The sequence below is a fragment of the Macrotis lagotis genome, chromosome X, assembly GCF_037893015.1.
Source record: "Macrotis lagotis isolate mMagLag1 chromosome X, bilby.v1.9.chrom.fasta, whole genome shotgun sequence".
Taxonomy (NCBI): Eukaryota; Metazoa; Chordata; class Mammalia; order Peramelemorphia; family Peramelidae; genus Macrotis; species Macrotis lagotis.
In genome coordinates, this window is record NC_133666.1 from 215,998,438 (window position 1) to 216,012,280 (window position 13,843).

At 33.6% G+C, this 13,843-nt stretch overlaps 1 protein-coding gene across 1 annotated transcript in view; it reads right to left on the reverse strand.

Annotated features, from left to right (window-relative positions):
- Window positions 1-13,843, reverse strand: part of LOC141498966 (uncharacterized) — a 263,553-nt gene that overhangs the window by 161,616 nt on the left and 88,094 nt on the right. Inside the window, exon 7 of the mRNA XM_074201973.1 lies at window positions 6,994-7,116. Coding sequence (XP_074058074.1) covers window positions 6,994-7,116 — 123 coding nt within the window. The remainder of the gene's footprint in view (window positions 1-6,993; window positions 7,117-13,843) is intronic.

The window sequence follows — 13,843 nt, forward strand, 5'->3', positions numbered from 1 at the left end:
TTTTGGTTAAGTGCCACCATAAAGAAATTACAATTGGACACATTACTTGGTTAAATACAATACATATGAAAAACTAAATATTGTGAAAAGTAAGCCTGTATATATTAATATATATTTTAACCTTGGTCAAATTAACATTAAGGTAAATAACGCCTGTAACATGATTTCAGAAAGAGCTTATGGAGGAAGAAACTGTATTTAGAAATGCAAGTCAGCACCTTCTCTGCAATGAAATTCTTTGGGAGTTGTCTAGGGTACTGATATGTGAGTTTCCCAGCATCACAGTCAGTTTACACCAGGAGCAGGATATAAACTTGATTCTTCATGACTTTCCAGATCAGCTCTCTCTCCACTATGCCAGGCTGCCTCACTAGACACTGATACCTGAATTAAACAGTAGATAAGGTGTTACTTTCTTTTCTTATAGGTACAATGCCATGAGGACAACTGGGAGGCACAAATCTTAGTTCAAATCCAGCCAGAGACACTTATTGGTTGTGTGATCCTGGAGAAGTCATTTCACCCTTTTGCCTCCGTTTCCTCATCTGTAAAATGAGCTAGCGAAGGAAATGACAAACCACTCCAGTATCTTTCCAAAGGAAAATTTTAAATGTAGATTTGAAGAGTCAGACAAGATTGAAAATGATTCAACAATGGCATTTTTACCATGATACATGGAAAAAATCATTATAAAGAAGATCATCAGGAAGTTGTATGACTAAAAAAGAAAGTGGACAGTTATCTAAGTGAGTAGTAACTGATGGCCTGCTTGTTCTCCCTAGGTTTCCATTAAACTTCAAGAGATCTACAGGAAGGTCCACAAGGAACCCGCTTTATTTATAGGAAGTCACCTATAAGACTTGGATGGGAAGGGAAAGTGGATAGATCGCAATCTATATCATTAGAAAAAGTCATCAATGAGATCAATGAGTTATCAATCAATTTCATGGTAAAATATTCTTTTAAAAGTTTTTGTTGCTATCTTTTGATTTTGCATCATATGCATTTCCTAGTATCTTTCCTCTTCCACTCTCAGAAAGTCACATTCCCTTTCAGCAAAGATATACCAAGTTCAACATTACCTACCATATTCCACATCAAGTTAGTCCCTCCCCTATGCCAATCATAAAATCTTAAAACTTCTAAATCCTTTTCATCATCTGTTAGTGTACCCCCCCCTCACATACACATTTCATTTTTGTATGGCTCCCATATTACTTTACAGGACACTTCAATACATCTACATAATCTTACCAAATGTGGGTACCACTTCCAATAGGGTAGACCAGGAATTGACAAACTATGGCTCAAAGTCCAAAACCAACCTGTGCCTGTTTTGGTATGGCCAGATTTTTGTATGAGGTAATCTTTTTCAATGTTTTTAAATATTCCATTTTCAGGTTATATTGTAAAATATTTAAATAAACTCTTTAATAAAATGTTTTAAAATATTATAGATCATAACATTCACGCCTCTCATTCTGTGTTGACTACATACTCCAGGTCTGCCTATAAATGTGACACAGAGGGTCTACCCAATATACTGGGATTCTTCCTCTATATCTCTTAACACATGTTGATACAAATATAGCACATAGGCCTTTCAGCAATCTGTTACTGTCTGCATAACTAGTCTACCTCCTTTTTGAGTCACTTTCTGTTGATAGCTTTTATTTTCATTCTATCTTTTAATATTTAATTTGTCTTTTAATGTGAAAGTCTATTTAAATCCTCCATGAACCTATCACCCATTGTCCTTTGGGTGACCCATACTGTGAGCTCTTCAGAAACTGTCTTTTATGATTTGCGACCATATAGCATCACTTAAAGAATACTGGTGTTACAATTGTATAGGAAACAACCTATATCATATTGCCCAAAGCCATGGGGAGAGGGAGGAAAAGGGAGAGTGGTAAGAAAATGTGAAACTCAAAAGTTTGCAAAAGGATGAACATTGAAAATTATCTTTGCATGCAATTGAAAAAAATGAAAAAAGATTAAAATTTTAAAAATATTTTAAAAAAGTGAAAAAAAGAAAAGTTACTGAATGAAAAGTTACATGCCATATTTTTATTGTCTGCCTATTATAGACTGAAATATTTTCACTGTGGTTTAGAATAAGACTTTCTCTGAATATTCAAACTTTACAGCAAAGGAAATATGAAATACGGAGTTGAATTATTATGAAAAAATACAATTTGGAAATGAACAGTTAAAATAATGGAAGCATAGTAGATGGGAAATGTGTCTAAGGAAAAGCAAGTGTTATGGACCTAGCCACTTAATTTAAAAATAGGATATTAGGGCCAGCTAGATGGCACAGTGGATAGAGTACTGGCACTGGAATCAGGACTACCTGAGTTCAAAACTGGCCTCAGACACTTAATAATTGCCTAGTTGTTTGACCTTGGGCAAGTCACTTAATCCAATGCCTTAAATAAATAAAAAATTTAAAAATAGGATATTGGTGTCTCAAAAGATGACATTATAAATCAATTGTCGTGTTACCCATTTGCTGGGTAAGGTCTTTTCAAGTTTTCTCATGTTGATAATTATGATAAAACTTTTTTAAGAGATGAAAATAGGTCGGGTTAATCTGTTCTTTTATCCATTTCCCATGTTTCAATGGGTCTAGCTTATTTGCTACAATTATATATCAATCAGTTTTTTCACTTAAATTACTGTAATTATTATAATTGATTCATAATTATAATTAAGTTATTCAACCTGGTCTTTTGCTTCTTTATTATTTTACTCTATATCACTGCAAAAATATGTATTTTTTTCAATTCTTCATATTTGTTATTTAATATGCAATAAGACTCTACTTCATTCCTGTGTAATAGAATTTGAGAACTGACTGGCATCCCACAATTGTAACTGAGAGAGACAAGCATTCCTTCCTTTGTTCTGCAAGGGATCTAGAACTATTACAATCTTTAAACCAAAAGATAACTTTAGTCCAGAAAGGGTATAGTCTTTTGTAAAGGGACTGAGAAAAAAGACTGGGAGATTTTAAGAGTTGAGCAACTGTTGGAGTGAAAAAAAGGAGTTTAGGAATAAAGCTGAAAAAAAACTGGCATCTGCTTGGCGGGGAGGTAACAAAGAAAGGAAAAACTAAAATGAGAAAGAAAAAGAAAAGGCATTGACATCCCTACCTTCTCCCTAGCTCCCACATTTTAGAAAAGATTCAAAATGACTCTGCTATGGGTAGCTAGGTGGTGTAGTGGATAAAGCACCAGCCTTGGAGTCAGGAGTACCTGGGTTTAAATTCGGTCTCAGACACTTAACCCCATTTGCCTTGCAAAAAAAAATGACTCTGCCAGCTATACCCACCTTTTTAAGGACTGAAGGAAGTTGCCCAAAATATTTGCTTTTTTTCCCTAACCCTGCCTTCCTGTACCTGTACAGTATCATCATATGTGATATATTCATATCACTTCTTTTACCTAAACATTTTTAGATGATTGTTTTTTGTCAAAAATACAAGGAGGTCAGAGTTAACTAGAGACAGAAAATTTTAAATTAAGGGAGAGATCCAAATCTCTGTCTAAATGTTAGGAATTTTCTTAACTGGGAAACTCTAAGTTATTGTGATTGTACCAGTTTTTATTGGTATAAACTCTGTAAAATAACAGAGGATGGGACCACACTGTTGCTGTTCTTCAGTCATTTCAGTTGTGTCTGAATCTTTATGAACCCATTTCAGGTTTTCTTGACAAATATTCTGAAATGGTTTGCCATTTGCTTCTGCAACTCATTTTATAGATGAGGAAACAAAGGCAAATAAGGTTAAGTGATTTGCCCAGAGTCTCATAGGTTATAAATGTCCAAATATGGAGTTAAAGTCAGATCTTCCAGGACTGGCATTCTATTCACTGTGCCACTTATGCTAAAAAAATGAGCTAATTTTTAACTGGGCGTGACTAATTAATTTCCAGAGAGAAAGGCAGTGAAGGGATGGGGATGAAAGAAAAAAAATCATACTCTAAATTACCCTTCATCAAGGAGACATCAAGGCCTGGGATTGATTCAACTCTGCCCCTGTCCCAGCAAAGAAGAAAGAGTAAGTTAGAGTACCAACTGGCCAACTATTCTCTACAACTACACTCAGGCCAACTGACATTATGCATATTCCAGATGGTCCAGCTAATAATAATACCCAATTATCACCTACTTTGTTTTCATGCACATATCTTATTTATTTGCTTTAAAAGTTTATATTTTTATTTTTACATTAGAAATTGATGATACATGGCTAGCTGATTTACAGATGAATTTCATATTGGTAATCAGTTAATTTCCATTCTATTAAAAATAATCATTTTCATTGTTTGTCATGTTATTTTTATAGTCATCATAAATGATGATTCCAAACTCTTTTTAAAGAAAAAATTGATGATACTATCAGTATATAAGACTCTATATAATTTACAATTCTTTTATTTATATAATATGCAAACTATGTTTTCCAAAATTTTTATCACTCTCTCTGTGATCCATATGTATATTGAAATAATTGAGTTCTCTTACAATTTATAATATGGTAGGTATACTAATATTTAGAAAATAAGTGAAGATATGTCATCCTCATTCTCCTTTAGCTGAAAGTAAAAAAACCCAAGGGAAGATGGTAGCTGCTAGAACCATAATAGAAGCTACATATGACTGATGAGCGGCAGGATCATCAGATTCTTGAGGTTGGAATACTATGGATGGTTACTAGCTTCCTATTACCTAGCTCAAAGCCAAAAAAGACAAGAAAAATGCTTAAAGTTGGGTGAGTTGTCATACCCAGCTAGTGCCAAGGAGTACTCCTTTAATTCGATTCAAATAAATAATATTTATACAAAGACAAATATAAAACAGTTCTTGTTGCAAAAGGAATGCAAAATATATACAGTCATTATGTGGTGGTGGGGGGAACACTAAAACTTGGGACATCAGGAAAGGTCTCACATAGTAGGAGATAGAGATGATCATTAGTCTTGGGATACAGCTTGAGTATAGACCCTGAAAGGAAAATGAATAGAAAAGAACAAGTAGATTAGTTTGATTGAAATGTAGTTAAGACAGAGAGTTAATGAGGAATCAGTATAGAAAGATGAGCTAGAGCCAGATAGTTAAAGGTTTTAAACCTTAAAGGAACCTGAATTTTATTCTAGAAGTTACAGAACTTGCCTGTAAGCTTCTTGAGCAAGAGAGTGGTGTGATGACTCCTATGTTATAGAGGAATGTAACCCTTTGCCTGCCCAGGTAAATAGAAAGTGTTTAGAGAAGCCTCTTGGCAGCATATGTTTAATTTTAACGGAGCAGAGAGATTTGTTTAGGAAAATTATGTGAGGTCACAATTCCAAGGTAATATCTACACTACCATAAAGAGAACTGATGACCTATTAATATAGATTAAAGCTTGAGTGGGTTTTTTTCACTTCTTAAATTTTTCATGTTTTATTTTTGCAACATGGATAATGTAGATATATGTTTTGCATGACTTCACATGTATAATGTGTCTTATTGCTTCCCTTCACAGTAGATGAGAGAGGTAAGGGAAGGAGGAAGAGAAATAAAATAAAAATAAATTATAATTAATGAGAATAGGGAAGACAAATGAAGATAAATTTTTTTCATATAAAAAGTGAATGCTAAAAACAAAAAAAATGTGAGGGAAGATGAAAATACACCAGTGATAAAGTCTACAGGAATGTTATTTCAGTTATTTCAATGTCTTGTGATTCTATTCATGTGGGAGGGTTTTTTTAACATGTTGAAGGAGGGTCTTTTTAACATGTTATATTTGCAATTATCTTACATTATGACTTGCTTATTAAATGTAAGCAATATGTCAGGTGGTATACAAAATACAGAAGAAACAATTTCTTTTCATATCTTACATTCAACAGGCAATTTACAAGTAAAATATTTAAAATATAGAAAATCTCAACAAAGCCAAATAACTTAGTGCAAAAATCTATTGGTGGTGAAGGAGGAAACAGAGGAAAATGATACAGATATGGAGGTCGTGGAACAAGTGCAAGGTTTCAAATGTTTGGGAAAAGATACTTTCAGGGAAAATGTTGAAATCTTTGAAAATCAATACAGTATATTGCTCAAACTACAATCAAGAAGACAAAAAATAATAAAACCTTTTGAAATATTAAAAATATATCAGGTGAGAAGTCTGACAGTTGAAATTAAGATAGATTTTGTGTACTAGTTTTGTAATCTCAAAAAAATCATGTCACCTCTCTGAAATTTAGTTATCTCATTTGTAAAATAAGAACAATAACTGCCCTGTCTACTTCATATGGTTCTTTTGAATTACAAATCATTAATATGGTGAAAATGTTTTGAAAACTATAGACAGTACAAATTTAAGGTTATCATTAGAATAATATGCTCAAGATCCACAAATAACCAGAGGAAACTTTTTAACATGTTGAATAGATGCTCTAAAGGAAAGCTACAGTAAAAATTAAGAGAAACTTTCAAAAGGCTAAAAGGAAACAGAAAGGTTTTGATCTTTATTAATCAAATCTCTATTATTAGAGAAAAATCACCCATCATTGTAAGGACTGCTATTTAAGGGAGGAGTCAGATCTGAGATTTTATTAGGATTTCCATTCAGACACTGAAATTCCCCCCACCAAAGCTAGATTAATGACTCTTATATAATCTGCCTCAAGCACTGAGATAAAAATGATTTCTCCATGGTCAACCAATTGATGTTTGTTAGGATCTGAATTTAAATCCCTATCTCCCTGACTTCAAGGTTACTTCCCTATCCTAATTTGCACATTGTCTTTCTTATTATTCTCACAATATTAAAATATAAACAACAAATGTAATTGAATAAAAAGAATACTGAATAATATGTTACTGGTGGGATCTCACAACTTCTGACTGAATATATTTTAATAAATACCTTTATTTTCTAGTCATAAAATATGAAACTGAGGAGGAAAAGCATGCATGGTGATTTGAAACTCTTACCACATATTGTAAATTTAAATTGTCCATTTTCCCATAGCAAAGATCAAGAAGTGTGACTCTAGGTTTAGTGAAGTTCTTTCTTGACATCAACCAGGGCAGTGCAAGTGCCTCAATGCCAGTTGCCTAATGAAAGAACGAGAAAACTTTAAAAATCAATCACCTTGATTTGGGAACTACTGCATGCTATTTTCAACATGAACACAAGAATTATCTGTGACATTGGGAGGAAGCTAAAGAAAGAATAAAAGCAAAACAGAATCCTAAAATCTCAAAACCAAGAGCAATGTCAGGTCATCTAAAGCGACCCATAACCTGTATGGAAATGACCTGTAACATCTCTGACAAGTGGTCATCCAGTCTTTGCCTGTAACTCTGGAATAATGGGGAAATTATTTTCTGATACAAGTGAGTCTACTTCTGCAAAGTTTAGTGGGAACTTCTCCCTTACTTAGAAACTAAATAGCCCTCTGTACTTTCAATCTATTCCTTTTGATTATGTTATCTGGAGTTAAGCAAAACAAGTCTAATCCTTTCTCCTACTTTAACATTCTAGCATTTTCCTATCTGCTACTTATTTGTCTGTTTAAAAGTTTTACTTATTTTCAAATAATCATTATATGTGTTTCTCATGCTATACCCATTTTTGCTGCAATGTATACCCAATATCCTTTATCAAGATAAATCAACAATCAAATTAATAATGACTAAGAGACTTTATAAGGGCCTAGGCTTCATTACATATAATTGGTTTTAAAATTGTGTCATCATTTTCATCTATTATCTTATACACACAAAAATCCAGTATCAAACTTTTAACCTGGTCAGAGATCTTCCAATGCTATTTCCTCAACTTTAAATCTTCTGGTCCATAACCTGCTTTTCTCACAATATCATTTTCATCATAATAAATTCAGTATCATGAATGAAATTCAAATACCATGAATAATTCAAATATCATTAATAAAGTCAAGTTGGTAAAAATGAACAATTTTTGAGCACACTGCCATAAGCTGTTTTTCTGAGGGAGGGGAGGGGAGGGAAGACTAGAATTTAATTTTATATGTTTGAATTAATATTTATTATTGATAGTAGTTTATATATCTCCCTGGCTTAACTTTTAGAACCATATCTGATTTATGAAGGAACTTGTTGAATGTTTTCATTCTCAAATACTAAGAATATTTGTTTGTGTGTGTGTGTGTGTGTGTGTGTGTGTGTATGTGTGTGTGTAAAATAGGCATAAATTATTATTTATAATTTGGCAGAAATCACTTGTACATTTTTTGAACCACAGTGGATTTTTTTATCTTTGGAATCTCCTTTACAACTTATTCAATGTTATTCTCCAAAATTAAGTTAATATCTCTATTCCTTATTTTGCCTAAAGATATTTGCTTATTAGAGAGGGTGAAATTTACCTTCAAGAAGAAACAGGGTTTTTATATTAATATTACTTTACTTGCCTTTAAAATATAAATAAGGGGGACAGCTAGGTGACCCAATGGATAGAGCACCAACCCTGGAGTCAGGAGGACCTGAGTTCAAGTCCAGCCTCAGACAATCAATAATTGCCTATCTGTGTGACCTTGGGCAAGTCACTTAATCCCATTGCCTTAAATTAAAAAAAAAACTAAAAAATAAATAGGGATATCAGAGAAGTACAAATATATTTATTTATATTCATATATATGAATTTAATGTGATATCATACATAACATATATAAATTATATATAAACCTAAGATGGATTTTCCTGACAGACAGAACTATAATCTACACTGTGCCCCACGTTAGGGACTATGACTCTAGACTGGCAAAAAGAAGTTACACTCTCCAGCTTTGATATTTCTCACTAAAAACTATTTCCTACAAAAGACCATAAAAGAGTTAGTATGCCTCTTTTTCAAATAATAAACAAATTGAGGAGTGTACAAATTAGAATAAACCAAAGTATAAACAAGAATGACGAATTTCTTTAATTGGGAAAGATAATCTCAACTCAAATCAGGAGAAAACTCTCACCAACAGATAATCTGTTACTAGCAGTTTCAAGTACTTAAAGACAAGGGAAGTGGTGAGTGGACGCCTGATACTCTTTCAGAAATTCACACTTGCCTTTCAAGATGGCCTCTCTAAAATATGTCTTCCCAAACTGAAAGTCTCCTCATGCAGCATTGGTTCAGAGTTCTCTGAGGTTTAAGGAGAGCTGAGTTGAATGTGCAAATTTACAACACTCTCTAAAAGTTAATGGTGTATTTTCTTAAATTCTTCACATCTAAGACTAAAGTTATTATTTTTCCCCCAAAAAAAATCTCTTCTATTGCTAACTTCCCTATTATGGTTGAGGTCCTGTCTCACTTAGTGAGAATCATGACCTGAGTGTTACCTGCAGCTCCTTACTCTCTCATCCCTACCATGCTCAATCTATTGCCAATGCTTGTCAATTCTACTATTGTAATATATCTCATCTATGTTCCTTCTCTCTTCAGTCACTGGGGTAGGTCCTCTTGCCTACAGGTTGGTCTCCCTGCCACCAGTCTCTCCACATTCCAGCCCATCCTCCAAACAGCTAACGGAGTGATCCTCCTAAAGTGCAGAGCTGACCGTGTAATCCCTCAGTGCCCCATTCAAAAACTAGTGACTCCACATCCACTATACATATACAAATAAAAATATCTTCTATTTGGTATTCAAAGTCCTTCATATCTTGAATTTACCCTTCCTTTTTTTCTGTCTTCTTAAACTCCTTTACTCCTCAATCAGCTACGCAGGCCTCCATGTTATTTCTCAAACAAAGAATGTTTCCATCTCCTGACATTCTTTGCATTTTCAATAGTTGAAATTTCACATTTGAAATTCTTTGTTCCATTATTTCTACTTTTGGGCTTCCCTTCATAACAGGTCACATTTCTGTTTCGTACTAACTACAAAAGTGGCATCTGGGTTTATTTAACTATGTTCAGCTAAAATTCCAACTTCTACAAGAAGACTTTCCCTGACCCCCCACCCCAGGGATTATCTCTTATCACACACATAAATACACTTATTCTATGTTACGTTTATGTGACTTATACATGAATACACACAGTATTTGTACAATGTCGTATCTTTCCATCATACTGTGAGCTCCAAAGATTGTCTTTTGCCTTTTGTTTATTTTCAGTCTTTAACCTAATGTCTGGCATATAATAGGAGTTTAAGAAATGCTTAATGAATGATGATTTATAAGATGTTCAATGTCTATGCCTTATTCAATAGCTTTTCTTCCTACCAATCTCATTATTCTCTTATGCTGAAACACTGGATTTGAGGGATTCAGGAAAGGATCTGTTTGCTTACCTAAAGATCCTCAGTGGGCAATTGCTAAAGTAAATAGAAGGAACTTAGCTATTATTAGAACAAAATTGTGAATTTCCTTTAAATAGAACTATCATAATTAGAATAAGAAATTGTTTTTGTGGATGAATTTATTATCTTCTTTCTGTTAAATTATCCAGTGAGCCTTGGTTTCTGCCCTTGGCTTCTGAAATCAAAGTTTGACAAATGGCCCCTTATCCTCACAGACATAGATTTTGAAAACAGAAAAATCATTATCTATATGTATATGTATACGCATATAGATGTTTATGTGTATAAATTTGTATATATATATATATGTGAAATAATACATAATCTTGATATTTTATCAATGTATATTTTTGTAGGTTTTTGCAAGAGATGGGGTTAAGTGGCTTGCCCAAGGTCACACAACTAGGTAATTATTAAGTATTTGAGGTTGGATTTGAACTCAGGTCCTCCTGACTCCAGGACCAGTGCTCTATCCACTGTTCCAGCTAGCCACCCCTATCAATGTACTTTTACAATTTTTATTATTAGTTTTTATTTTACATCATTTTTTTCCAAATCTAAATACTGCAAAAGAAGACAACAAACATATCAACCATCCCTGAAGGTAACATTATGTATTTTTTTAATGTAGCAGTTCAAAATCTTTCATTGAACATAACAGGTCACATTTCTGTTTCATATTAACCACAAAAAGTGGCATCTGATTTATTTGACTATGTTCAAAATGTAGGATATAGTCATCTAAACTTCACTAAACTACCTTTATTACCACTTTGTAAGGAAAGGATTTTCTTCCAAAAGTTAAAGATGCTTAATAACAATCACAAAATGATTTAACTCATCGTGACACACACATGAACACACAAACACACACACACACACACACACACACACAATTCCTATAAAAATAGGAAGAAATGTCTACCATTTTGTAAAATGCACATTTTCTTATGTACTTTCATATTAACATTATCATCTTTGGATTGATTTATTTTATCTCTGAAAATATAAAAGTATTCTTATTGCCAGTTTATTTTATGAGTCAGTTAATTACCCTTTTTTGTAGTAACATATGCATCATGTTTTCTCAATAGTGTCCTCACCATTTCCCAAAGAGTAGGGGGATTATCAAACACTGTTACTTTTTAGATGGTGAGTAGTTCAATTTTCTGCAGCATTAAAGAAATTTTTGCACATAGATAAAATCAAATACTTATAATGAAGTCCAGAAAATGCACAATAATTTTAACATCTATAATAAAATTGAAGTCTAAAGCATATGGAGTTATATTATTATTGATTGCTATTAGAAGAGAAATGCAAACATATTTTCTCAGGAAACATTGCTTGGTTCCGCAGTCAAAGACAAAATACTACAAAGGGAAAGATGGGACCAATGGTCTAATATTCTAGAACTTTTTAAATTATCTTGGCTTCTACTAATCTTTTTTATTTATGGTTGTTTTTTACTCTTAAAGGAATTCTCCAAAATTCAGTGCTCTTTCATTAAATCTGAATTTTGATAAGTCTATTCTGAGCACTGTCCCACTCCCATCCCTATCCCCACCCCCACCCAACCATCCTCAACTACTCTGACTCTGACTCTGGTTTAGATTTAAGATAAATTTCTGAGTGGAAGCCAGAAAAAGAGATAAATTCCACTAAGTCAACTAAACCAGTTTTTGGATCTGAGGGTATAGGGCACAGTGTCTAGGTACTTTTCTAGGTGATGGGAGGAAATACAAAGTTCTGATAAGACAGGTTGCCTGACCAAAAGGGAGATTACAATCCAGGAGTGGGGTGGAATGTAGATAATTGCAAAGCACATGTGTGACATTTAGCTTCAAAACAAGGTGTCAAGTGAAATCGAAAGTGAAAGAACATTATTACTGGGACTGGATAAGGGAAGACCTCCCAGAGAAGATGGTATTTGAATTTTTCTTTGAAGGATAGATAGAAAAAGTGTAAAAAAATACACAAAAGGTATGAAAGTATAGGCAGAAAAATGCTACAATTAGCATTACAGAGGATTTCTGAGTAGAAAATTGACAGGATTGCATTTATGCATGCTGAATATTAATCTAGAGAGAAAGATGAGAGTGGGACGAGGAAGCAGTTCCTGCAATGATCCAGCTAGGTGGTAATCATGTTAAGATTATGAGAGTGAAACTAGTTAAGAAGAAATGCATTTGAGGGGCAGCTAGGTGGTGCAGTGGATAGAGCATCAGCCCTGGAGTCAGGAGGACCTGAGTTCAAATCTAACCTCAGATACCTAATAATTGCCTAGCTGTGTGTGACCTTGGGCAAGTCATTTAACACCATCACATTAAATAAATAAAAAAGAAAGCTAATAGAGAGACAGAGAGAGTAGAACATGTAAACTGAACATGAGAAATAATGGGGAAGAAAAATCAAAGATATAACACTAAGATTTTAAAATGTGAGAAATGTGAGGTCAAATTTGAACTCAGGTCCTGATCCATCAGTTTCACTGGACTCTGAATGCTTGGCATATCCACAAAACACAATACAAATACATAGTTACCATATCAGGCATGAAACTGCTCAACTTCTGATCTTTCCTGTGGAACAAGATCAGAGGAATAGTTATCAATACAATTATTTGTAAACAAAGAAAAAAAAGCACAGGATTTTAAATGCCAGGCTGTTCCTTTAGTTTCTGTGAAAAAAAAATGCAAATAACAATGTTGCTTAATTGAAAATGTGCTTCATTTCTATACACCATTTGATTTCAACTCAGAAATCATTGGCCTGAAACAGAATTCATTTAACACAATGTCATAATCCAGATGCAAAGTCAAACATCCAATTTAACAGATGTTTTTAAATATCTGGATCACCAAGGTAACTGATAGTGTTTCATTGCATTGGGAGGTAGTAGTTTTCCCCACTAAACATCTGCAATTTGTTGCTCACTTGTGTGGCATATTATAGAGAGGCCTCTCATTCAAGTCTGAGAAGGACTAAAATGTCTTCCAAGGTTGTTCCCGATATTAAGATCCTTTCAATGGGGTAAGAAGGTAAGAAGGATCAGAGATAACAAGGCAGCAAACTGTCCTCGACTTTCTGAAGTGCTTTCCTATAAATGCTGATACAGGCAAGTTAGATTGGGAGGGGGGAGATCACTGAAAATTATCAGTGTACGTAGAAGCTAATAGGACCCAAATATCTAACTTCTCCAATCTCCTATTGCTAAATACAATTTATAATAAAAGGGGCAAAAGGGAGATTCTTTTTTAGTTCTATTCACTTATATACATATACATATATATTATATATATATATATATATGTATATTGAAGCATGAATTATGTAAAAGTTAATCTAGGTATAGCAATGAAAAAAATTAGAATGAAAGTTGACTAGCAAAATGGCAATCACCACATCATCTTGGATAAGATGTCAGAACCTTGAAAGAAATGATAGAAGAGGGCAGCTAGGTGGCGCAGTGGATAAAGCACTGGCCCTGGAGTCAGGAGTAC